Source organism: Parasteatoda tepidariorum, chromosome 3 (assembly GCF_982258835.1).
Source record: "Parasteatoda tepidariorum strain Cologne lab strain chromosome 3, Ptep-v5.0, whole genome shotgun sequence".
NCBI lineage: Eukaryota > Metazoa > Arthropoda > Arachnida > Araneae > Theridiidae > Parasteatoda > Parasteatoda tepidariorum.
Window position 1 is genome coordinate 33,271,756 of NC_141757.1, and position 27,377 is coordinate 33,299,132.

Below are 27,377 nucleotides of genomic sequence, written 5' to 3' on the forward strand. Positions count from 1 at the left end.
TATTTTAAATCAACAAGGTTTATGATCAAAACTAGTGTCCCCTATTTTTTGGCGATACTTGGTTAACTTTTTTTGAAATTTTATTTTTTTGAGTCTATAATTTCAAATTAAAATTTTGTTTTCTCCAGGGAAATTTCCTTGAAAAATGTGTAACAATACAATAAAATACAATAAAAACATATATTTTTTATAATTTCAAATTAAAATTTTGTTTTCTCCAGGGAAATTTCCTTGACAAAATGTGCAACATGTATATAATAAAAACACATATTTTTTATAATTTCAAATTGAAATTTTGTTTCCTCCAGGGAAATTTCCTTGAATAATGTGTAACATATAAATAATAAAAACATATATTTTTGCCTGCTTGCATATTTTTACATTCATGATGTTATAGATTACGATTTTAGAAGTGACGAGTGTAAATAATTAATGACTTAATATCTGCCTATAATAAAAATAGAGGTAGAATCATTATTATCAAGAGATTGCCAACCCCCCCTCAAAAAAAAATAAAAACTTCGATTTTCAATTGTTTAACGGTAAAGGCATTCGATGCCATGCAGTCCTAAATTTTCATTTATACGTTTAACTAACGGGTTACTAAAAATTATTTTCATCAGTCTAATTTAGTGTAAGGTATGAGCACAAATTAATTTCTTGTTTTGCGTTTACGTCACTGGACAAATTACACGTTTCAGATCAAGTTTGTGTGTAGAGTTAGAGACCAAAAAAAAAAAAAAAAAAAAAAACTCTATTTTTGTTTTATATTAGTAAATTGAAAATAGTCGTTTGCTAGTTCATTTTTTTTTTCGAAAACGTATAGTTGTAACTCTTCGATTTATAGAAAAATGATCACAAATATTTCAAGCGGCATTTTTAATACACTCTATTTGTTTGTTATCTTAATATTTCAATTATGGATGATAAGTGTTACTCAATCGCGTCTGTATACAAGAGCAACCAATGTGCCAAGAGGTTAGAAATTAAAATACTTCTCATAATTAGCTGTGTTTTAAAGCCCAATAGAGAAAAAACTGTAAAACTAAACGCATCCTAATTTGCAAGTAGATACTATTTAAATTTAGACCATAGAAATTTGTTTTTTAAAAAAACGTCTATTTTACCCCGAAAAATTGTCTTACAGTTCCATTTTGATCCCTAGTGACACAAAGCTAAATAATTTTTCAATCGTTACAAAATTAAATTCCCATGGAAATATGCAAGTTGAAATTCTTTCAGTAGTTTTCTCTCTACCTTAATTATAGCCGTTATTTCGACTTAAAAAAAATTAATCTGAGTATTTTTGTCTTATTTAGTTTCTAATGGTTTCATTCAGTCCAGCTGACAAAAATTAGGTCATTTTTTTAATACATAATTACATGGTCATTGGTTGTTCTTGCATGAATTTAATTAATTCACAATACAAAATGTCACGTGACTATAGTTTACGCTTTCTTCTTGTTCTTTTGGATTCTTTCAGATCTAGTTCGTTTTCTATCATTTGATTTACTATCACGTGGTCTGAAGATCCCGGTGATTCCCCCCAATGTCTTTTTTGATTACTTTTTGAAGAGTTAACTTCCGGTGAAGATTCGTCAACTTCCGGGACAGAGTCATTTGGTTCATCGGTGGTCGGTAAGATATAGATCTCTTCCGGATCCGAAACATCATTTATAGGAGTGATAGATACAGGACAGTCGCTCTTATATTGGCAAGTACAAAAAGGGGTGAAGTTTGAAGATCCTGTTGTATTCAGCAAACAGTCCGGATCGTGAACTGTCTTCAACTCGCTGCAACTTTTCCCATGTGCGGTGACAACCTTTTTGGAATTGTGAACACTTGGGGTGGCGGATTTGACAACTTTTGCAACAAAATCGGAGTCGCAAACACTAGAGGCGTTGGGCTTATCAACATTTCCGATACAGTTGTTATCGTAAATGCTAGATTTATCTATATCTGCAACAGTCTTTGCGGTTTCAGCATTTGCAAAACCAGATTCGAAAACTTCCGCAATAAATTTATTTCTAGGTTTAAGGTCATCACAAAATTCATTCATACCAAATCCTGCACCATGTGGATTCTTTAACGAGAATGACCTATGTCTGTGCAGAAAACCTCTGAGCCAATCGTAACTCGCGCATTTCGTTGCGTACCAATTGTCTGGCAGAATCTTTTTATGCGCTATTCCATGCTCATAAGCAAACTGTCTCGCGACTTTGGATGTCAATCCATTATGTATCTCTGCGGCCAGAGTTAAATATTCTTCTAATAGTTTTTCTTCGGCGTCTGTGAATATTTGAGCGGAAGAATAATTTGGTTTCAGTTCTATTTCTTCGTCTTTCGTGTTTCTAAATTTCTGTACGTACCTCCCGAGTGTTTTACGATCGATTCTGTGTTCTTTTGCGGCTGATCTGATGCTTTTGCCTTCCACGACGACTTGAAGTACAGCTGATTTCATTCGCTCAGGAGAAATCTGAGTTCTCTTGTTTTCGTGTTTCCAAAAAAACGGCATCTGCAAACATAAATATATATAATATATTAAATTGTCATTCAAAAATTATTTTGTACACTTGCCAACGATGTAGTCATAAAGCTCAATTTGAAATAATTTTAGGAAATTATTTACATAATAATGTTTAAGTCACAAAATATGAATTGGAGCCCAATTCAAAAACAATTTTATGTAAAAAAAAAAAAAAAAAAACCTTTTAATTTCATTTAAAGAATAATAATTGTTAACATTTTCAAACGCAACGATAAACATAAAAAAATAATAAAAAATACTACAAAAATCTACATTTGTATGAAATTCTGAGAACAAAAGTATTTTTGCGATTGCATTTTGTTTGAAAAATACAAATTAATAATTAACTTTTAAAGAAATGCTTAACCAGGGGTTTGTCCTGACATTTTGTGAAAGGTCCGTTTTTTCGTGAAATTGTGAAAAAATCACTCACATTCTTTCAAGCAGGGTCCGCTTTTATGAATTTGTGCAAATAGGGTCCGGTTATTGCAAAAAACTTTTTCAAGGAGTTTTTAAATTCTAAATTACAAGATTATGCTTCGCAACAGTAAAAATATAATAAAAAAATTAAATTTTCAAAAATAAACAGCAATTGCTGCTTCTAAATTAGAGATGCAACATGCAAATATTTGGTATTTAGCCTATACTGCTAAACGCAGAATCTTCATTTCGGAAGAATGATGGAAGAATCGTCTGCCGAAGACAAAACTTAATTCGTTTACATCCATCTTTCTTGTTTTCTGCCCTGGGAAGAGTTTATTCGATTAATAAAACAATAATGAAGAAAAACAAATTTGTGAAGGGTCCGATTAAAAGAAAAATCATTTTGTGAAGGGTCCGTTTCTAAGTTAAAATATTTTGTGAAGGGTCCGTTTTTATGAAAAGATATTTTGTGAAGGGTCCGTTTCTAAGTTAAAATATTTTGTGAAGGGTCCGTTTTTATGAAAAGATATTTTGTGAAGGGTCCGGTCCGTTAATGGACCCAAATTTCTTCTAAACAGATCCCTGTTAACTCATGTCCTGGACAGGAGATGAGTGATAAGTTTAATTAAAAGTTACTAATTAAATATTTGTTGGGACAATATGTCTAGTAAAAAAGCTTGCGATACACCTCATATTGATAAGAGTCATGCAATAAATTAAAAGTAACAACTGAAAAAAGGCCTAATTAGATTTGTTTGCAAAACTATATTTTTATGAATGCAAATTTATTCATACAAAATGTGCAACAAAAGAAACTCAAAACGTATGAAATTAAAATTCATAGATTAGGCAAACTCACATCAAATATGAGAATAGCATATTGATAGCCCAAGAGTATATTTTCATGCGACTACTGAGTCTTCAAAAAAAAAAGCCTTAAAGATAGACAAGACGTAACCGAAGTGTTATGTATAAGATTTATGTTACGTATAGTCACAGTAATTATAAAAATAGCATATTATTTATATTTTCTAAAAGATTATTACTTTATGAAACAAAAGAACTGTCGAAAAACAGCCTTGAAGTAAAGGATTGCAATTTCTTTTTAAAACAAAATTTACAGTAAAATGTTAACAATGGAGACTTAGTTAAATATAAGCAGAAATTTTAGTAACTAAAACGATTGGTTTTACTTGTTCCGGAAACTCAAAATGTTGTTACACATAAAATTTAAGTATAAATATTCACGAAAGATTGATCAATAAATACTTAATAAGCGGTTCTAAAAAAAAATCGAACCAATTCTTACAGGTACTGAAAAAAGGTTAAGAAACCCTAGCTTAAATACAAATGTGTAGAATTTTTCTTTATATTCGAGAATAGTCTCTATTCATTTAAATCTCATTGATTTAAAATAACTCCGTAATATTTCAGAAGTGATGTTTTGTTCTAAAAAACAAATATTTGAGAGGGACTACAAGCATTTGATTTTCTTCCTTTGCATGAGAAACAAATCCCGTAACATTATAATTCTGACTCCGTTACGCTTACAGAACGAGCAAGGCCAATCGTTTATTGAAGAAGAAGGTGAGGAATTAGGATTTCCTTTCTCATTAATGAAAAATAAAATAAACATCGTGACTTTCGGCGTGTTTTGAAGTCCTCAAACTCACAATGCGTTAATTTGAAACAGCGGTTTAGTATAAAAAGCAATTCAAGCAGTTTTCATTCATCATTCGAGCTTAAATCTAATAAACAGTTACCATCAGCTCATAAGAAGTGCAAAACAGTTACTTAGTGAATTCTCAAGTGGATTTATAGACTCCTATCAACATGAAAACTTCTTTTCTCATTTACTTACATTGTCTACTTGCATGTGCAGTGTTGGCTATCAAAGATTTTAATACAACAAAAAACCATGACAGAAGTAAGCGATATGCCTTTTCCACCAATCGCCTTCCATTAAGTCCGGATTATAAGAACAAGTTTTATGATCCAGTTCACCAAGGATACCAATACAAACCAAACGCCTATGAATCAGCAAACTCTCTCCACTATGATGTTCCATCCGGATCGAACCAGTTTGTTCCTGACAAATCTACTGAGTACACTTATGGGGCCGGTGGTATTTATATTCCAAAATCGTCTAAAGCCAAATCTGATTACGTGATTGAGGAAGTGGAAGTGAAAAAGGAAACAGAAGTTCCACCGAAGGCAACACCCACAGTTCTACCTGTAAAGGAGACGAAAGTTCTCACTGGAGCTGACACTCCAGCACCAGTTACAATCGTACCAATGTACCAGCCACCTACATTTCTATCTGTAATTCGAAATGTTTTCTTCAGTCCCACATTCCTGATGACGATTCTTGCCATTCCTTTGTTTTTCCTGGGACTTATGGTTTTGCCATCCCTCTCAGATTTATTTGGAAGTTTTAACTCTTTACCAGAAATAACCACCACCTTTGCAAGCAGATTCGCCAGGAATTTGGACGGGGGAAACTTCACTCTTAGTGCCGACAGAGTTCTGGATGTTATCAACGAATATGGCGCCAGGAGCATGGAAGATCCTCGTTGCTTTCAAAGATTTTTGTGCCAAGCAGCCAAGTCTGGTATCGAAAGTCGCAGCAGTGATTCTTGGTCCTCTCATAAAGCAATACAAAAGATTGCAAAGTCTGTTGATGATCGTTTATGGGACGCCATGGGACTAAAGAACTTGTTCCATTCATTGATAGATGGGCACTGTAATTTACTAGCCTGCAATGGATCTCCAGCGTATATGGCTGGCAATATACCTTTAGTGGAAAAAATTATTCTTTTGGGTCGTAAGCTACTTCACTCTACGGAAATAACTCATTGAGTTGAATTCTTATAAATTCAATCAGTTGAATCCTTATAAACTCTATTTTAAGAACTTAGTTTTTATCACATTTATTTTTACGTTATTGATTTTATATTTGTAAATAGTACGTTATTTCTGTTGTTAGTGTGTTAGAAAATATTTGATATGAAATTTTTTAAATATTTTTGAAAAAGAAAAAGTGTTTTAAAGCAACAACGTTATAGAGTAAGAAGAAAATAAATTGTAATTGTAAAACAGAAAGTCTATTTCATTTGTCTTTTTAAATTAATTCATTTAGGGAAAAAGCATTTTTTAAAACGCACGTTCGAAAAAAAGTCTAACAGCACTTTTGTTTAAATTAAAAGGGTAAATTTTGTCTTCATAAAATTTAATCATCAAAATAGATGCTTATGTCGTGTAATTAATTTAAATTTATTAACATCGTATACGTTTCGAATTTTTAGATATTCAGAAAAATAATAAAAAGTGAAAAATTACGTTTTTGACAAGAATTAACAGTAAATCGTCTCTGAAAATAATTCCCTTTGTTTAATTTAAGCTTACCCGCTTAACTATTAGTTTAATTATCTCCAGTTAGCGTAGTTAAGTTACTACTGATGAATGTTTCCGGAAACGCCTGAGGGAATAACAATGATAAATTATCTTTGTTTTTTTATCGCCTTTTTCTTTGTTATTAATTTCCAAGTTATTAAATTTAACGTAACTAAAATTGTGCTTCTTTTTCCCATTATATTCGTCGACATCGATGAATGTAAAGAATTATCTACGAGAGAAAAGTTTATTGCAATTCAATTAAAAGTAATTTAATTTATGTTAATATATTCTAAAAAATAGTGTTACATTTTGTTTAAACTCATATTTTAACACTGTGACATCGGTGTAACTTTTATATAGATTTTCTGACGCTATTAACCATGAGAAAAATAAATTTTGGTATTTTTTAATTGAAAAGAAAAACTGTCTAATAATTACTAAAAAAAATCTGACAGATTATCTAAATTATATTTGTTCTAAAATAGAAACATTTCAATGATGAATAACTGTTTTTCTTAGATCTAAATAGCTGCAAATTTGAAAAATTATTGTTAGGAAGCGAGTCGTGGCTGGAAGATTTAATCTTTTACTCAGAAAAATACACCGGTTTTTCAGATGTATTTCATAATCATACGTTATTAAAATGTTAAATGTAATATTTTTCACTTGTTTTGGCCAAAATTTACACATAATAATATTTTAATACAAAATAATGAAAAATATTCTTCTATTGGCAAGACAGCTCTTTTGTGAGCCAGAGCCTTCCCTTGTACCTGCCTCTATTCTGCTCTTTTCTTTGCGATTGTTCTCCAGTTAGTTATTCTTAGGATTTTGAAATCCCCTTCCACACAGTCAAGCCATTTAATCTTTGGCATACTAGTACATAACTCTAGTTCTCCTTGGTTTCTAACTGAAGATCTTAAATGTCAGGTAAGGAAGGTCCATTCCAGAGATGTGACCCACAAGTGACTTATTTTGATGTATTTATTGATTTCAGCTTCTCTGAATAGCCCACAATAGTTCAAAATTATTCATGACTCCATGAGCCATCCACATTTAAAGCACAGAAAAGTTTTCTCAAGGTTTTTCTCTCAAAAACAGCAAGCAGGTCTGCTTGTGATTTAGTTAAAGACCATGTTTCAGATCCATAAGTTAAGTAAGACAGGTATAACGATTGTTTTATATAGCATTATTTTTGTTCGTCTTTTAATTAATTTTGAATTACGAAATGTGTTCTTAAACAGTGAAAGCATCTATAACAGGGGTTTCCAACTTACATGAGGCCGGGGGTCACAATTAAAAACACAAATCAAATGGCGGGCCGCAACTTTAGCAAAATTTTATGTAGGACTTTATGTTTGAAGGAACATTAAATATTACTGTCAGATTTTTACCAAGTTGTACAAAATAAAAGTATTTAGTTACAAATTAAAATAAGAATCAGATTTTCAAAAATATTTACTTGCATATTAAAAAATTTGAGCTACAATAACGTGAATGTGCACCCATGTAAGTATTAAACAATTAATGTGCTACAGATATCTAATTGTTAAGATATAAAACTTTAAGAAGGTTGGTATTAAAGCTTATATAGTAGCACACAAAATGTTCAATGACAAAATTAAGGGTTGTCTGCTTCAACCACCAGAGAGTAGATATTTACATTTTAAATTTAAAATTTACAAATGTGTGTAAATATTTTCGTCCAAAATGAGTGGTTTCAAAAAGTTAAATCGGAGAATTTCTTCGAGAAAATTTTTGATACACACATGCTAAATTATTTTCACGAAATACCAAAATATTTAATAAAAAATAGCAACATACACGATTATTTTTGTATTTGAATAAATATTTTCTTGGATGCAAAACCTGAGAAATAATTTTTTTTTTGCACCGTTAGTATGAAAAATTTCACAGAAACGAAGACATTAGGTTTTTATTAACGAGAAAAGTATTTTAAACTCTTATAGATTTTTTACGAAAATTGTCCGCAAAAAATGACAACTAATATATTTTAGTTCGCGGGCCACAAAAAAGGCCTCGCGGGCCGGATGCGGCCCCCGGGCCGCCAGTTGGAAACCACTGATCTATAAGCTGCTATGATGCGTCTCTTTATTTCTATGCTTATATCGTTTTTTAAGGCATTAATATTTGAACCAAGATAAGTGAAATTGTCAAGAAGTTGAAAAAATATGTTGAATGAAAATTCTGCGTCAAAGGTTTAAATCGTATTTTAAGTGCATTTAAATACAATTTTATCGTATTTTTTCAAATTATAGTTGTCATCTCACCTGTAGTTTCGGTGGGATTTTATATTTAAATAGGTAGCATTAATTTCGATTTAATTGCAATTAATTTCGTTCTTTTCAGAGTGAAATGAAACTTATTTTCTACTTTCTGTACAAAAAATGAACTTTAACCTGTCCTTATACTTAAAAAACTCAACCAAGTGAGACTTAAGATCATCAGTGTTATTGAAATTTTTATCTTCTAACTGCAAAACTTTTGATCAAAGGCAGGGCTGCTCAATTTTTTTAAGAATCGATCCCCAAACAGCTGAGGTGGCCCAGGGGATAATGTGTTTACTTTTAAATGAGGTGAAAAGGGTTCGAATCCCAAGGACAGCTGGTCAATACGAATTCCGCACCCGCTCGCACCGACCACAGTGCTGAAGTAAAATACCCTCAGTGGTAGACGGATCACGAGTTAGAGTCCCCTTGTCATCAGGCTGACCGTGGGAGGTTTTCCTCTCCATATAACGCAAATGTGGGTTAGTTACATCAAGAAGTCCTCCACAAAGGCAAATTTCTCCCAATACTTGATCCAACCCATGAAATTGGGTCGGCTGTTCAACGACGGTTATAAAATAAAATAAAATACTTGATCCAGGAATACCCTTGTCTTGTGGATTGGGTTCAAAATTACAAGACTACGGAGTTGAACATTGGTAGCCGTAAACTCAAATTTGGGGTCGGCTGTTCAACGACGGTTATAAAATTATAAAGCTGAGTAGATAGAACACTGTCAAGAACAAAAAGTAAGGGATTTTTTTTCTGTTAATTAATGGTTAGTTAGTAGTCATAAACCCGAAAATGTTCAGTGACGGTTGTCTTATCTACCCCCTTATAAAAATTATTAGAAAGAAAAAAAATAATTAAATTATTTAATCTTAAATTAATTCTTTAATTTTGACCAGTTTTATGAATTTTATTGCTAAAAGTTTTCTCATAAAGAAGGCACAACTGTTTTGTGAACGTATAAAAGCAAACTTTTAATATTTTACCGAATAGTTTCTTAACGTGCAAACTTTAAACGGTAAAAGAAGATACATTATTGTTTAAAAAAATATGCAGGAATGAGAAATTAAATAAGGTATAATCTATGATAAAAACTTTACTTACTATATCGTAATTATAAATGGCATTCCAAATTAAACTGTAAATAGTGCGTTAATGCCAATATATTTGCAATTGAATAGCATTGGTATTCATTCATTGTTCCCTAATCGACCCCAAAGGGTCGATATAGACCACTTTGGCGACCCCTGATCTAAAGATATGATTATCACGTTCAGCTAACATGCATTCTCAATGTTTCGAGAGGTCGTATGTCTTCGATCAGCCACCACAGCAAACAACCATACAAATCTGATAGTTACTCTACACTTCAGTTGATAGGTTTTGGAAATACAGGAGTTGGACAAAATAATGGAAACACTTATGTATTAACACATTTTTTGATCTTTCTCAAAAAATACTTAAAGAATCATTTTATAAAGTTAAAAGTGTTTAGGATATGCGATTTCCCATACTTATTAATGAAGTTTATAGCTTTTGGAGGTTTGAGGGACAAACGGACAGTAAATTACAAACAGAAGATAGTGTTTTTGAACATCCCATGTCAAAAAAATCTAGTAAAATCATGATGAGTAGCTAAATTTTTCAACAAAAAGTAAGCACCTTTTAAGTACTTTTTAAGCACTCAAAAAATATTTTTAATCGCTTTCCAAAAAAAAAAAAAAAAAAAAAAAAAACATAATTGGGATCTGTGCAGTAATAAATTTTTTTTCTCTATCGCTTAAAGTTCTTATATTATAAACATAAAATCAGTAAAATTCAAAAACGTCTTCAAAAACTTTAATTAATCATGATATAGGTTCTGATAAATATTGCAGAGAAAATTGCGAGAATCGTGCATTTTTTGTATTTAGAACGACAATTGATATGGCTAAGAAAAGATCTCTTTTTAAAAGATAGAAAATTAAGCACTTTTTACAAATCTCGAATAAAAAAGCACCTTTAAGGGCTTTTAAAAAACGTAAATCAAAAATAAGCAGTTATAAGCACTTTTTAAAAACGCTGCAAGGGTTTAAAGGGGCAAGGGGCCTGAAAATATTTGTAAATTGTAATAATTATTTTGGTTATTAAGTGCAATAATTGCACACAATTTCGTATACTTAGCTAAAATATTTATGGAAATATGGACATTTTTATACAAAAATTATTTTTTTTGTATTACTTTTTTGCGATAACTTTAAAGAAATTCATTAAAATGAAACTAAATGTTTGGAGCAGTTTAAAATTAGTTAAAAAATTATAACTTAAATTTTGGAGAAAATTTTGTTTAAAACTGGGGTAAATATGAGTAATTAAAGTAGTTCTTTAATACTGCGCATGCGCGGGAACTTAATTTTGTAGTGAATCGTCTTCGGCAACTAATAAAAAAACTTGTTTCAAATATCTTAAAAATTTTCTAAGTAGCAATTTTCTAAGTAGTTTTCGTACTCTTTAAAAGAAAGCACAAAATGATAAGGGGTTTTCAACCAATTTTCATTTTGTACTATTAAACAAGATTTATTAAAAAGGACACCGGCATTGTTAGGGATCAATCCCCATAAAATTATCTATTCTTTCGTATGTTTTCTTTCTTTATAAAATCATATTTCGGTGTATGAACATTTATCGTAAGGTATTGTTATTTGTTATTCAATTTCATCGTATGATACAAAATAATACTTATCGAAAACCTCTTATCACTTTGAGTTTCTTTTAAAAAGTACAGAAACAACTTTGAAAGTTGCTTGAAACTTTTTAAATATTTAAGATATTCAAATCGGATTTTTTTCATTTTTTTCATTAATTGCTAAATACTACAAAATTCAGAAGTAAGAAAAATTTAAAATATTAAAAGAACTAATTTAATTACTTATATATTGCACAGTTTTAAACGAATTTTTTTTCTTCAAATTTTTGAGCAAAAATTTTGTAATTAATTTTAAATTGCTCTGAAAATTTTGTTTAATTTTATCGAATATTTTTAAAATTGCAACAAAAAAAACGTAAGAAAAAAAAATCAGTGCTTTTTTTTTTTTTTTTTAAATAAAAATGTCTATATCTCCATAAATATTTAGGCTAGGCTTACAAAATTTTGTTCAAGCATTGCATATAATGACCAAAATAAAAGTTACAAAGTTTCGCTACATTTTTTTGGGCATAGGGCGTTCAAAAACACTATTTTCCGTTTGTAATTTACTGTGTGTCTCTCAAACCACTAAAAACTTCTTGAAGTTATAAAATGATTCTTTTAGTAATTCTTGAGAAATATAAGAAAATGTATATAGAAGTGCTTCTATTAGTTTGTCCACCCTTTGTATATAAAAGTCAAAATATTATTTTACATTTTCATTATCCTGAATATTAAGTTAGTTGAAACAAAAATAATTGAGAAAATTATCACAACTATACATAAACTGAATACAACAGCATTAAAATATGCAAATTAATTTGAGCATAAGATATAGTACTAAATTACGAAATCAGAAACAAAAACGTTCTTTCTCAGAATAACATATAATTTATTCAGACGAATTAAGATTTTTGATTCAGAACCACATTTGATTCAGAACCACAGATTTGAAAACCACAATACATTTTTTGATGAAGAAAATTAAGTAAAATCATTACTGTGTGACATATTTTTTATTTTATTTTATAACCATAGTTGAACAGCTGACCCAATTTTGGGTTTGCGGCTACTAATGGTCAAGTTCGTAGCCTTGTAATTTTGAACCCAATCTAGAAGACAAGGGAACTCCTGGATCAAACATTGGGGGAATTTTCTTTCGTGGAGGACTTTTTGAGGAAGCTAATCCGAATTTGCGGTACATGGAGAGGAAAACCATGAAAACCACCACGATTAACCTGACGGCAAGGGGACTGTAACCCATAATCCGTCTACCACTGTGGTCGATGCGAGCCGGGTGCGGAATTCATGAATGCCAGAATTTTAAAATTCACATGGAAATGGCCTAGAAAGCGACAAATAATTATTGATAAAACTATCATAAAAAGATCCGAATTTACAATGGAATAATCGTGAATGAAGTAATTCAAGTGTTTTCACACGTTATAATACGAATTCAAAATTCGCGAGTTGTAATAACGTTGTGTTAAATATGTTGGAATTTAAAAAATCACGCGAAAAGTGGAACTAAAAAAAAAAAAAAAATAGTGCGTGGAGTCCCTCCGCTCGGAAGAAGTTAAACTTCGTAACCTGCGAAGTTAATTGTAGAAGAATCAGCAGTCGTAGAAGGATCACTAGTTCCACTCAACGACTCTTTTTCCTGCTCCGCTCGCTTCCGTGCTCTGTAATCACGGTAATATTGTGCATTTTTCCCTCGTGGACCTCTTGAACCAGTGGAAGTGCTTGTGGTTGCCTCATCGTCTCGCCATGGAAAATGTATTTGTATTAATAATGTATGTGAATGCGTCATAATGTAATTTCAAAAGAGAAAACCTAACAATCAATTGATATTCACAAGAGACGTACCTTGACATAACCTTAAATCCGTCGCACTGTCCGTGGGATTGTTTTCACTCATTTTTTACAATTGTTATCCACTGAATTTGAAAATAAAAAAAATACTACCCTATTAAATTATATGTGTATCAAAACAATAAAAAAATATTTATAGAAAAACAATACTTTTATGACTTTTATGCTAGTGAGAACCAGTCCCGCAGTGGACTGATCGTTAAGACACGGTTCTCAGCAGATCACCGAAGTCAAGCATCACTGGCTGCGGTCAGTGTGTGGGTGGGTGACCACTTGGATCAGTCTGCGTAGGGACCGAGGGTGTGCGGTATTGGTCCTCGTTAAACTGTGCTACCGTAAAGTGCTCGACTTCGCGCGCAGGTCGTCGGGCTACCGAAGCAGGGGTGCCATCCCCTCCGCAGAGGATCAAAATTGTGATGGCATGTCTTCGGATCATCCTCAGGGATGCTTCCCAGACCGTCGCCAATAGCCCATTATGCAGCTCTAGTGCGACGTAAATTAACAACAACAACAACAACGCTAGTGAGAACCAAAACAATACGGAAATGAATGAGGGAAAACTGTATCCTACCACGTGATTTCCCGGCCAATAAAAATGTAGCGTTAAACGTTTAACGCAACCTTGTTGGTAGTCGCATAAGAAGTATAACTTCTAAAAAAAAAAAATAAAAAAAAAAAAAAAAAAAGCAGAAATGATGTTAGTAGCAATTTTTGCTACTAACATCATTTAAAATTAGCAATTTGCAACTAGTTAATCGACGAAATAGCTCTTTGTTCCTGACCCTATAAGAGACAGTCACAATTTGGGGTTTAGAGAGTCCCAATCGTTAACAATAGGGCCCAAAAGTCAGGTAAGATGGTCGAAAATTGAGCCCCCATAACGATAATTTTATTTTTTTCATGTTTTTTATATGAACAAACTAAAAATAAACTGCCTAACTGCTTCATTCATTAAAAAAAAAAACATTCCATTCAAATAATTATTATTTTTAGATTATTAATTTAAAAATCAGCGAAACAAATATAAATTTTTACATATATACAAATTTTTACACTCATAAAAATTAAAAATACTTTTTTGAAATTTTATGTCTCAGCCAATTTTCTTCTTTTTTTAAGAACGGATGCTGAAACATTTTTACAAAAATCAATTCAATATTTGAGTGCAATAATCTTATAAGGTTAACTATCGAGAACAGAAATAATTTTTTTTTTCATTTATCTGAAAATTTTACCGTGTTGTCCCCCCTTTAAATAATTATTATTTACCCATTGTTGTAGAAAAATATATTTATCTTTATTGACTAATTAGTTTCAGAAGCTTGCGCTTGACTTGATGTCAAGAGTAACAAAAAATGAATTAAAAAAAAAAAAGAGATATAAGTAAATAAGTGAAAGTGATTAGATATTTCCAGATATAAATCATAACATTTATTTCTATGTTTTTAAAGTCAAGTGAGATTAAAGCAGTTTCTGATAGACATTATAAGGATATCCTTGCATAAAAAAATAAATTTGGGTACTTGCACTTCAAGAAGATCAGAATACCCACACATGTGACCTGCGACTTCAGTGTCAACTGTTCGTTTAAAAGCAAAATGGAGTGTTATAGTTGAGCTAAGTTTTCCCACTATGTTAGAATGTTAATTAAAGTGAAGTTAATTAAATATAGCTCCGTATCACGGATAGAATTTTTTGAAATACAATTCTTTCTCGCCTACATCGTTTATTTAACTTAGATTTATTATTTGTTTAAATATTTTGCTATCGTGATATATTTTTTTTGTGTACCTGGCACCTTCGTTGTTGTAGTTCCTTTACGTCGCACTAGAGCTGCACAATAGGCTATTGGCGATGGTCTGGGAAGCATCCCTGAGGATGATCCGAAGACATGCCATCACAATTTTGATCCTCTGCAGAGGGGATGGCACACCCGCTTCGGTAGCCCAACGACCTGCACGAGAAGTCGAGCACTTCACGATAGAACAGTTTAACGAGGACCAATACCGCACACCCACGGTCCCTACGCAGACTGATCCAAGTGGTCACCCACCCGCACACTGACCGCAGCCAGTGATGCTTGACTTCGGTGATCTGTTGGGAACCGTCTCTTAACGATCAGTTCACTGCGGGACCCTGGCAACTTCGGTGCATAATTAGTTTGTTTATGTTCGACGTGACTTCGTGCCTGTCTTAATGATAAGTAAAAAATGTATAGTGAAAGAATTGAAATCTTTGTGAAAGAATAAAAAAATGCTTCACCAAAGAGAATTGATAATTGTAGGGCTTGGCTTACTCGAAACAGAATGAAAAGAACAAATGCTAACATAAACAAAAGCCACGTTTCAATAACCAATCAGGAGCGAAATACCCACACTACGTGGCTTGTAGGTATCCTATTCCTTCTCGTTTAATACTTTTTAAAGTCTTGCATGTTCTTTCGTTTCAGCATTTTCTTTCAATTACAGTTGATTTATTTTTTTAAAATTCAAATAATCGTTCATATCATTACGATTAACATGCTAACAAAAAATTCTTAGATAAAATTATAATAATTACCAGACCTCTATTTAACGAAGTAGCGAAATCCCGATAAAAAGTTCGTTATATGGAAAATTCGTTAAATAGTAAAACACCATTTGAAATACTTAAACAATACAAAACAGGTTTTAAAATCATAAATACTAGATGTAATTAAAATAGCAATTGATACACCTTTATCTCGTAAATTAATATATAGTATCGAATTGTTTCAAATGATTTTAACATTTTATCATATGAAGGTTTGGTGACTTCTTCATTTCCGTCTTCATCGCAATTTACTGCTGTACTGCTCTGCTTATATTTTTCACACTGTCTAAAATATCCGATTCAGTTAATGTTTGAGTGGTTGCAGCTTCAGAATCAATAAAAAGAATATCATTAATCAATATATCATCATTAATTTCGTGGTTCTCTCTTATCTGTAATTTATTAATTTTTTTTTTTTTTTTTTTAGTTCTTCTAAATTTTCGTCCTCCACACTTTCCAAATTCTTCGCGCTGACTGAGAATCCAGCTTAAGCAAAACTGTTACGAATAGTACGGGAGAGTGGGGTCAATTGTAACATTTTTTACTTAACTATTTTTAACTAACAAAAAATCCAATATATTATTAGTATTAATTGACAGACGAGTAAAGTAGGCTATCCTCTACTAGAAAAAAAAATAAATACCTTATTTTAAATGCTATTATATTAGTTATTAACAATTTTTGACAGTCCCCACTTACGGGGTCAATTGTAACAGTTCATAAATTCAACTAAAACATAGTTAATTATACATATTATCATAGTTGTGATAGATTTTTTATTGATCAAAATAGTAGTGATATTTTAGGAGTAAAAATAATAATAAGCGGAGACCTAAAGGGTTCAACTTTTAACTTTAAGGGGTTAAAAATTTTAATTTGTGCTGTGAAAGGTGACAAATAAAATAATGCACATGCAACATAATATAAATGATATAGGAAACTATTGGTGGTTCTTAAAGAGTTAAGTAATGGTTTGTAAACATAAGATTATTTATTTTCAGCTGTTACAATCGTCCCTTTACTTATTGTTACAATCGTCCCCAAGACGCCATTTCAGCTTCATTTGTTAAAAACATTGCTAGTTAATTAACAAAACTAATTCTTTTTTATTGAAATGTTAATTAAGGTGTCCACTTACATATTCGGTTAATAATTTTTATTTGTTTAAACAAAATTACTTTGTTACAATCTAATTATCTAATACCAAAAAAAGCACTTACGTAGCGTGAAAATATCTTTTGTGATGTAACTCTATCAAAAGTACATAAAAATGGTTGCCAGCAGGGGTGTACATGTAGATTTATAAAATACACCTTGTGCGCCACCTAGGAACCAAATCTAGAACCCGACACTCGAAATTTTTGCTCTGTTACAATCGACCCCACTCTCCCCTACGGTTTGTTACATCATAGTTCCATGCTTAAGAAATTTCTGTTATGCTTTCTCGTAAATTGATTTTTGATATGGATTCATTCCTGTACGAAATGCTAACAAAAAAGGATAAGAGATTTTATCTCTTTCTCTAAAAGTGGCTGCGAAAATCAATTCAAGGTCATTTCCTCCATAAAATGCGCTAACAAGTTTGAAAGGTTCCGAAATATTTTGGGAAATAGGGAAAGTGGATCTTAAAGAAAAGTTCGTTGAATAGAAAATTCACTTCGCTATTTGGAAGTTATTTTACGAAGAAATTTCCAAAATGTTCTTGGTTCTTCGAAAGAAATCGTAAAATAGAGAAATTTGCAAAATGGAAGTTCGTTAAATAGAAGTCTGACTGTATAACTTTTACAAACAAAATAATCTCCCTTTTTCTGTTGAAAAATATCGAGTTAAGGAGAGAGTAAAAAATGATAATATAGAGGCAACCAAGGGGTTTATGAACGGAGCAAACAGGGGATGAAACCTCCTAGTAATTAATTATAACTAATCATAAAACTTATATGGAATTATCAGTGAAATAATGAATTTTATAAGTGGGTGCGAAATTCTTTTCATTCGCGTAAATAATTTCAAAAGTACGGTGAAATTGTCAAATATGGCATCTAAACTTTCGACCGCAGGCTAAATTATAGTGACCATTGTTTTATAACTGTCGTTGAACAACGGACCCACGACTACTTACGACTACTAATGCCTTGTAATTTTAAACCTAATCCAGAAGACAAAGGAACTTCTGGATGAAGCAATAGGAGAAATTTGCCTTCGTGGAGTACTTTTTGATGGAAACTAACCCGCAATTGCGTTATGTGAAGAGGAAAACTACGAAACCTTCCACGGTTAGTTTGGCGGCAAGGGGACACTAGCCCATGATCCGTCTACCACTGAGGATATCTTAAGTAAGCACTGTGGCCGGTGCGAGCCGGGTGCGGAATTGGTATCGACCAGCCATCGCCGGGATTTGAACCCAGGTTAAATCATTGGGAGGCGAATGCTTTATCCCCTGAGCCACTACAGCTCAGTAACCATTGTTGCCATAAAGCAGCTTACTACGACATATTTTGTGAGCCAAGAATCTGAATACGTCGGAAAAAAGGGTAATGTTCCGTAAATTTTTGCGCCCTATTTTGTAATACAAAATACCGTATCGGCAAACTTATTAGATTACATACGGTTAGCCCCTCAAGTTCGTTAAGCTTGCATTAGTACGTAATAATCCGATAATTATAATAAAAATTACTAATGTGATCTGCTTTTTTATTTTGTACAACGTATAATTTACGTTATAGTATATGTAGCTGTGAATGACCGAAATTGGTGGTTGTTGGCTTCCACCGGTGAATTTTGATAATCACGTATTAGATTTGCCCGGTATACATTTGCCCGGTATTACATTTGCCCGACATTACTTTCCGGTCCCCCCAATATATGTCTCAAAATCTACACGAATTGTTTATATAGAAACATATATTTGGAATTATAAATCATATATATATTATGACTCATAATGATCACAAGATTCTAAAAGAATAGATTAAGGGTGGTGATTATGAAGCACAATCCACAAAAGAGTTTTTAAAACTTTCACTCTAATTTGTATGTCCAGATCCAGAAGCCTCAATTTATGATACGGATTCTAAAAATATACAGGTTGTTCCCTAACCATATATAATTTTTAGAATCTTGCCAAAAATAAAATGTGTATGCATAGGGTTCGCAAAAATTCATTTAAATGAGGAAAAAGACAAAAAACGTTATTGAAATAGGATTAATCATTACTAAGGAAAGCGGGTCGGAAAATAACCAAACTTGTTTAATTGCCACGAGAAATCGAGAGGTGCTTTTAATAATCCCATTCCTGCAATCTTCCTCTAATTTTTGACAAAAATTATCGATTGATCTATATAGATTGTATTTAACAAAAGTTAATGTGAATTTTAAATTATAACACGACGTATTTCTAGAAATTATAGACTGTTATCTTACTACAAAAGTGAATTGTCATACTGCGATATTTCCAAACTTGATTTTGCGCTTTTTATTACTACTTGGAATGGTACGCAGAACGGCCATTTTTATTTATCAAAATTTCAGTTTGTTCGAAAGTTATCGCAATTCTAATTGCTTTTCTTTTACAACTTTTTTCTCTCTTTCTTTTTGCTTCAAATAAAAATAATGGCCATTTATCTATTGTTGCAAGAGAATTCATCTTTCTCTAGATCTTTATTTTAAAAGCTTGCACTTGAGTTAATGATAAACGTAGCAAAAAAAAATAAAAAAAGAAAGAGAGAGATTGAATACTTCAAAATCTAAACCTTAACATTTAGAGTGATCTTAACACTTAAGGTTATCGTAATATATCAATAAGGAGTAAAATTACTTCTCTATTACTATTATTTATGGTTTTATTTTTTTACAGTCCCGCAGTGGACTGATCGTTAAGACACGGTTCCCAGTAGAACACCGAAGTCAAGCATCACTGGCTGCGGTCAGTAGGCAGGTGGGTGACCACTTTGATCAGATTGCGTAGGGACCGAGGGTGAGCGGTATCGGTCTTTGTTAAACTGTTCTGCCGTAAATTGCTCGACTTTGCGCACTGGTCGTCGGTCTACCATCGTCGGTTCGTGTAATAAAAATTTCTTTAATCATGATAAAAAAAAACAGCAACATTAAATTATTTTTTTATATTTTATTCTACGTTAAATTTTATGAATGATTATTTTCTTAATAAAAACAGTGATTCTCCCTAAAAACCTTAATATTTTTTTCCCGTCAAACATGAAGAAAAAATGAAAAATGTGCCACCTTTTATCAAAATTCTGTAATAATTTAATTTTGTAACGGTAAATGAAAAAAAAAAAAAATTAACTGTCAGCATTAAATTGTGATAATTGTACAAAATTAAACTACTGCAATTTTATTTTTTTTAAAATTCATTTTCAATTTTTTTATCCATATTAAATTCGTAGAATGGCTGGTTAACTTCTAGGAATAATATGTATATATGTAGAGAGATTTTATTTAAAAAAATATCAGCATATTTTAATTTCGCAAACAAACAAATAAAAATTAAATAAATAAAAATTTCTATGGTCGCCATTAAATTTCATACATAAAATTTATAATTTTTTTATTGAACTTATTCTTTTTTATTTTTTGACGAACTACTTATAATATGTAATTATACATTATGTAAAAAAAAAAAACGTGCTTATGATATTATTTTTTTGAACATCAAATAATAATAAGCTAAAAATAAAATAAATTTTCCATCAACAGAAACTATAACTGATCGCAATTTTAAACGAACATATCGTAAATTCGAAAACATTGACCCACGGGCCAATCCTCCCTAAAGCAGGCAGCCATATTAACTCTCGATTCAGAAGAGAAATAATGGATTTTAACGAGCATTCGAATCCCCTTTCAAAACCAGCCTCAGCTTATCGCTTACAGCTCAAACAGTTCTGATACATAATTTAGAATATATCCATATAAAGTCAAGACAAATTCATTCAAAATTACATACTTTTTGATGAAGAAAACAGAAATTTCTACTTCTGTAGCAGACGATGCATCGAACGACAACCCAAAATGGAACATCTTGTCGTTAACTTCACGGGGTGACACTGCCATCTATTGAGAGTTTCTGAAGGCTGCAGAAACAGAGGAAGTTAAAGTGGGTCAAGCCTCCCCAGGGTCAAATCACCCTTCCCCCTCCTACACTTCGTCCTTTTTTCTTCTCAAGTGAAAACATAGAGTTCCACGAAAAGTCTTAAGGGTTCCGTGCAACTAAAAGAACTATAGAGAGTAACGAATCCATTGAAATATATTCTCCTTAGAAATATTTATGTTCTTTGAAAATACGTTTTTATGCATAAAAAATCTATTTAAAAATAAAATATTTCTTTAACTAAATTTATAAATTAGCATTTTACTTTAGATTACATACAGCGTATCCAAAAAAATAATTTTAGATGTTAGAAACCTGATTATTAAAAAATAACTGATCCTTGTTCGAAAGAATTTACCTAATAAGTTTATTAAACAGTGCTTAAAAATTCTTTTTGCCATCAAATGACCATGAAAAATATTTTCACACAGAAAAAAAGCTGACAAAGACACGGAAAGTAATAAACGAATTAAAATTTTAAAAAAGAAAAACTGCAACTGTTGTTTAATTGGTTAACATGAGTCCCTGACAAAAGCTAATTACTATACAAAAATGTAAAATATGCAAAAAATATGATTAGGAAAAAAAAAAAAAAAAAAAAAAAAAAAAAAAAAAAAACAGCTTTCCAAATAACATAAATTAAACCTCTCATATCGAGGCATCTCCGATAAAACAAGAGGTGAAGTGGAATTCATAAATAATGCTTACAACTTGAAATATAACGTGTAATGATATTTTTCTAGTATATAATGATAAAAACGATGTATTAAATCAATATTTGGTCTATAAATTCGACATTTTTTTTCTAACTTAAAGTATGTATAAATTTACATTCTCGGTATCATTTCAATAGATTCTTAAATGTTATTTGATCTCTAATGGAACCTCAATTAAACTTTTTATCAAAATTACCTCATAAAGAAAAATTTTTTAGAGTTGACCTTCTAACTTAAAAAGCCTAACAACACAACTAATACTCACTTTTCAATGAATAACAATGACAATGAATAAAATTATTATTATTATTTTACCTGGATGAGTATAATTGGGGACTTGCATTTCAAGAAGAAGACCACGGATACTCACACATGTGACTAATGACTTCAGCTCCGGCTGATCGTTTATCAGCAAAATGGCGTATTAAATTTGAGCTAAGTTTCTCTACATGAGTTAGAATGTTAATTAAAATGAAGTTAGTTAAATACAGTGCTTACTTAACTTAGATGTATTATTTATCTATTTTATTTTAATCATGATATATTTTTGCTTTGTGTACCTATCAACTTCGACGCATAATTAGTTTGCTTATATGTGTTAGTAACTATATTTTTTAATTATTCTGAGAAATATCATTAAGAATAGTAAATAATAAAATTGAATGAGATGTCTGCACGTGGTGTGGGTATCTCGATCTTGATTGGTTGTTGAAACGTGGCATTTGTTTACGTTAGTTACTGTTTTTTCCATTCTATTTCGAGTAAACCAAGCCAGTCAAGTATAAATTTTGTTAAGTAACCCATTCTAAATTCTTTCACAAAGATTCTTCCTCAAAGATTTCAATACTTTTCCTATATATTTACACAGAGGCTTAACACAACGGCAGGTACGAAGCCACGTGGAACATAAACAAAGTAGTTATGCAACGAAGTTGCCAGGTACACAAAACAAAAATAGATCACGATTACAATTAAATACATAAATAAATAATAAATCTAAGTCAAATAAAAGAAGTAGGCTAGAAAAAATTATATTTCAACTAATTCGATGTTCGATGCTGCTCCGTATTTAAATAAATTTTCGTTAATTAACATTCTAACTTACTTTGAGTTACTTAGCTCAACTTAAATCAGCCATTTTGCTGATAAAGATTAGCTGGTGCTAGCGTCATAAGTCACGTGTGTTGGTATGGAAGGGTTTTTTCTTCTTCAAGTACAAGTACCCAATTGTCACAAAATAAATAAATAAAAACACTCGTCAAGCGAAATTGAGAAATGGAGTCTCGCATTGGAGCAAAATATTGAAATATTTTTGCACTGCAATGCTGCTTCTCGAAATAATAAAAAATACATCTAAAGACTCATATAAGGAAGGACTCACACTGATTGGTTTACACTAGTTGGGCGAAACTGAGTCTATAGTTGAAATGTTCGATTCTGTTTCCTGATTTTCCAGAGAGCTTAAATGTAATCAAAATTTTCACCTTATCCCAGGTCATTATAATCATTAAGTAATTATTAATTTTCAGACTATGTATTTTTTATGAACAATTTTAGAAAAAACACTTTTTATCTAAAATTACAATATGAACTGTAGCATGGCTGAAATAAATATTAAAAAATATAGTTGTATAAAATGTTGAAATTATGCAAAACCCATTGTAAGAAAAGAACTACATTTTAAACAACTCATTCCCACTATCATACATACACAAACGTCTTTTTAAAAGAAAATTTTTAGAGAATATTTATGAAATATTACAAACTATATTTTAAATTCATTTGCATATTTCTTTTCAAATTGCGTAGTAACTTACCTAAATAAATTTTAAATTGATTCGGTCAAATATGGGTTAAAAAGAGTTCAAATAAGGTTCATTAAATTAAGTAATAATTTAAATGATTGTCATAATGTTCATTTGAGCAGTAATTTTGCTTGTATAATAAAAAATAATTGTTCAAATAATTTTTTTAAAATTTTTTCTTCCTCTTTTAATTTACAGGACAAAATTTTAAGTAACCCAGTGTCGGAATTGAGCTGTTTCTAATTAACCAGAGTCGGGATTGAGCTGATTTTTTCCGACTCCTACAAAATATTTTTCAATTTCTTCTCCACAGCTCTGATGACAAATACATACTTTAAAGTTAAATAGTTATTCAATTACTGAATGGCCCACTATTAACCTTAAGCCAATAAAAATTATATTTTATATTAATCACATACTTCATGCTCTTTTTAATAAAGTAAATTTTTTTCGCTTATTATTTTTTTTGCAAGAAAACGATCGATTTTTTTTTTAGAAAAGAAACTTTAATTATGATGTTGTTGAATTCAATTGGTTAAGAAAATTTAACTCAAATATTTTTTTAGAAATATATATTAAAACGTGCAACGAAACAAACCCCTCGCCTTCAAAGCCGCCAAAAATCAAATTATGTCAAATTTCTCGATAACTATAAAATTTTATTTTTACATAATTATGCTTTTGAAGGAATTATATATATTTCAAGTTCCTAAATAAAACATCAATCTTAAAATAAAAAAAAAAATTTAAAAAAAAAACCTATGCATTTACATATTAATCTTTTGACACAGATGGGGACACTGGTGTCTTTTTTATATATTTTTTTCTGATGCTCTAATTATCAGCCAAAATATATTTTGGTTATTTTTTTTTAAATAAGAAACAGTCTAATTGTAAGTAAAAATATCTGTTAGATTATCGGAAATATACTTGTATTAAAATATAAAATCCGAAAAAAGCGGTTTGATTTTTTTCCCATTCATTTTCAAACATTTATCATAAATTGATTTTGTAAATTAAAGAAATTTCAATGATGAATAACTGTTTCTCTTAGATCTAAATCGATGCAAATGAGAGCAATTTTGAAAAATTATTGTTTGGGAGGTAAGCCGTTAGGGAGGTTTAACCTTTACCTCAGAGAAAGATCCGGTATTTCATAACCATAAATTATTGAAATGCTAAATATAATATTTTTTACTTATTTTGACCTAAATTAATACAAAATAATAAAAAAAAGTATGAAAAATACACTTAGTAAAAATTCTGCTTCCAAGGGAATGAATACAAATGAATCCAAATGAACAATTCCATTAAAAAATAACTTTTAATTAATAATTACCTTTATTGTTTAAATTGTCACAGTTGACTTCTTTTTTTTTGTTTTCGAATTGTAAGTTATATCAGTATTTAATAAATACTTAACTGTGAGAGAATATCTTAGATGATTCACAAAGAAAAGCAAATTAAAAACTAAACTCAGTGGAGCGACAGCCCATAGAGGGCCAAGGCCTACTGTACTGTGCCCATCTCAGTTTTCTTGACCTTGGGCTCTGGGGTGCAGGAGCAGATGCTCCGGTTAGATGGTCAGCCGAACGCGAAATTAACAGTGTTTAGTTCCCAATCATCATTGAAACTCATTTATCGACCCACTGAAGGCATGAAAGGATGAGTCAACCTTGCCCGGCCCGAGGATCGAACTCAGGACCCATGGTACGGGAGCGCGAAGCTCTACCACTCAGCCACCGGGCGTCAAATTAAATTAATACATAGTTTTTTCCTTCTGAAAAGGTTGAGCTATTAATGTTGTGTAATTCTGGTAGTACTTATTCTAGTTTGCTCTTGCCTGCATGGTAAAGGAGAGAAAAAAAACTCTGGAAAAGTACAATAGTTAAAGTGGTATTTATAATTCAAAAAGCACCGCTTAAACAATTAAACGAGTTTAGCAATCCATTCGATTTTGGCCGTTCAGCTCGAATTTAACGTATTTAAATTTTATATTGATTGTAATTAGATATTTTTTTTAAAAAAAAATTCATTAATGTACATTAAGTTTACGGAAATAATTTTTTCCCACTTCGCACTTTTTAATTAAAGGATTAAAAAATCGGTGCTTTTTAAAGCCTTTGTTAAGTGGTGCTTTTTTTCTTTGTACTTATTTCCTTGCTCTTAATTTCGAGTTATTTTGTTCTTCACTGATTCCCCGGTTTAACATACGACATTTAAAATCCATCTAATTGTTGCCGAACATAAAAGAAATTTTGATAAAAGAGATATATGACACACAAAAATAATTAAAATCATTCTTTTGTTTTATGACTATCGTCTTAAGCGATTTAAGAGGCTAAATTACATATCTCAAGGTTATAATAATTTGGAGTTTATTAAGTTCAACGGAATAAAACACGTAAATACAAATTTCATAACTGTGAAACAACTGAAAATCGGTACATAAAAGACATAATTTTTCGCCACGAACCAGGAAGTGCAGAAATCTACAATAAAATTGGTATACATGTTATGGTTTTATTTTCAACAAACAAGGCAGCTCTTTCTTTTTAGTTCCTAACATATGTTTTTTTTTCTTTTTTTTGAAAAATAATATATTCTCCAATTTGTCAGTTTAGTTCCTCATTAAGAGCTTGAGTTAAACTTTTGTAAATGTTCTACCATCGTTAATGAAGTCAAATTGAAAGCTAGAAATCGAACGAAGGTCATGTGGTAATATGACATGTTTAATTTTTAATTGTTTTCATAATTAATGTCAAGTCACACAAAGTACATTAAACACTTTTGTCCCACTGCTTGAGAGTTAGTTCCCTTGTCTTTTGAGTCGGGCTAAAAATTACAAGCTAAAGAAGTAAAAATATAACCTAAAACCGGGTCGGCTGTTCAAGGCCGGTTATGAAACAAAATAAAATGACGGTGGTATACCAAATAAATGACGGTGTTTTAAATGAGTTATCATATATGATAACTCATTTATAAAGTTATCATATATGATAAATGGGCATCGGAATTTTTAATATCGATATATAACATCAGAAAATATCTATATTTTACGATATATGATATTTTTCTATTACAACTAATTTACATTCTAATTTCTACTAATTTTTTTCCAAAAGAAGAAAAAAAAGGAAATTTTTTTTGATACACTTTCAATAATCGTAATTTTAAAATTAGCTAAGTAATTTTAAAAAATTTAATTAAAGATTTATTAAATTTAAATTGAGAAATCTAAAAAAAAAAAAAGCCACTGGAAGCAATGCGTTACTGTTATGTTCACTGAAAGAAGAAACTAATTTTTTGTTTATCGTGCTTTGATATTTTTCAGTATTTATCACGAGTTCGATATTTCTCGAAATTTATCATGCGCTAATATTTTTTAATATGTATCGAACATCGATATTTACCATTTTTAATCGTTAGTCAATATTTTCGATATTTCTCGAGTGCTGAAGCTTATCATATTCACGATTCTTTTTCGTTATAATTAAAATCGATATATCGTAATAATGATTACGATATTTCGATATATTTGCCCCGTTATCTGATGGACAGTTCTTTTTCAAAAATATTGGCTCGAAAAAAGTTTGCGAAATCAAAAACTCTTTTTGTAATTAAAAAACGAATCGGTATCAATTGAAAGAGCAATGAAACGAATAAAGCTTATCTACATGTTTTGTAGAACATTTATTGCAGAGAATACTGATATAAATATATATTTTTTTCGCGAATAATTTTCCCAGAGTATCTAAAGAAGGGTAATTACAATCATCAATCTATAATGACTCTCTCTGCATAACATAAATCAATAATGTATACAGAACGAAGGTCAAATATGAAATATTCATAAAGGACATGGCTTTTTATCGAAAATTCGATAGTGACGTTGCTGTCCCTTTGATTGAAATATCTCGTTCAAGCATGTTATTTCTTGTACAAAAAAACAAATTAAATCAGATCCTGCCTAGAAGGAAACGCGCAACTCTACGTTT

General features: G+C 30.8%; 1 protein-coding gene across 2 annotated transcripts; it reads right to left on the bottom strand.

Annotated features, from left to right (window-relative positions):
• Positions 1-728: 728 nt before the first annotated feature.
• On the bottom strand, positions 729-20,819 carry LOC107456508 (uncharacterized). Of its 2 annotated transcripts, XM_087159020.1 has the most exons (3): positions 20,715-20,785; positions 13,175-13,245; positions 1,372-2,515 (listed from the first exon to the last, which is right to left on the bottom strand). In XM_087159020.1, exon 3 carries the CDS (start codon positions 2,513-2,515, stop codon positions 1,442-1,444), a length of 1,074 nt encoding a protein of 357 aa, XP_087015146.1. In that variant the 5' UTR covers positions 13,175-13,245; positions 20,715-20,785; the 3' UTR covers positions 1,372-1,441. The 2 variants fall into 2 exon arrangements, with proteins under 2 accessions (XP_015929869.3, XP_087015146.1); XM_016074383.4 differs by lacking the exon at positions 13,175-13,245 and having other exon boundaries at positions 729-2,515; positions 20,715-20,819.
• Between the last annotated feature and the right edge of the window lie 6,558 nt (positions 20,820-27,377).

Coding starts and splice junctions, on each gene's coding strand:
- LOC107456508 (XM_016074383.4), bottom strand. CDS start 2,515: ATGCCGTTTTTTTGGAAACACGAAAACAAGAGAACTCAGATTTCTCCT.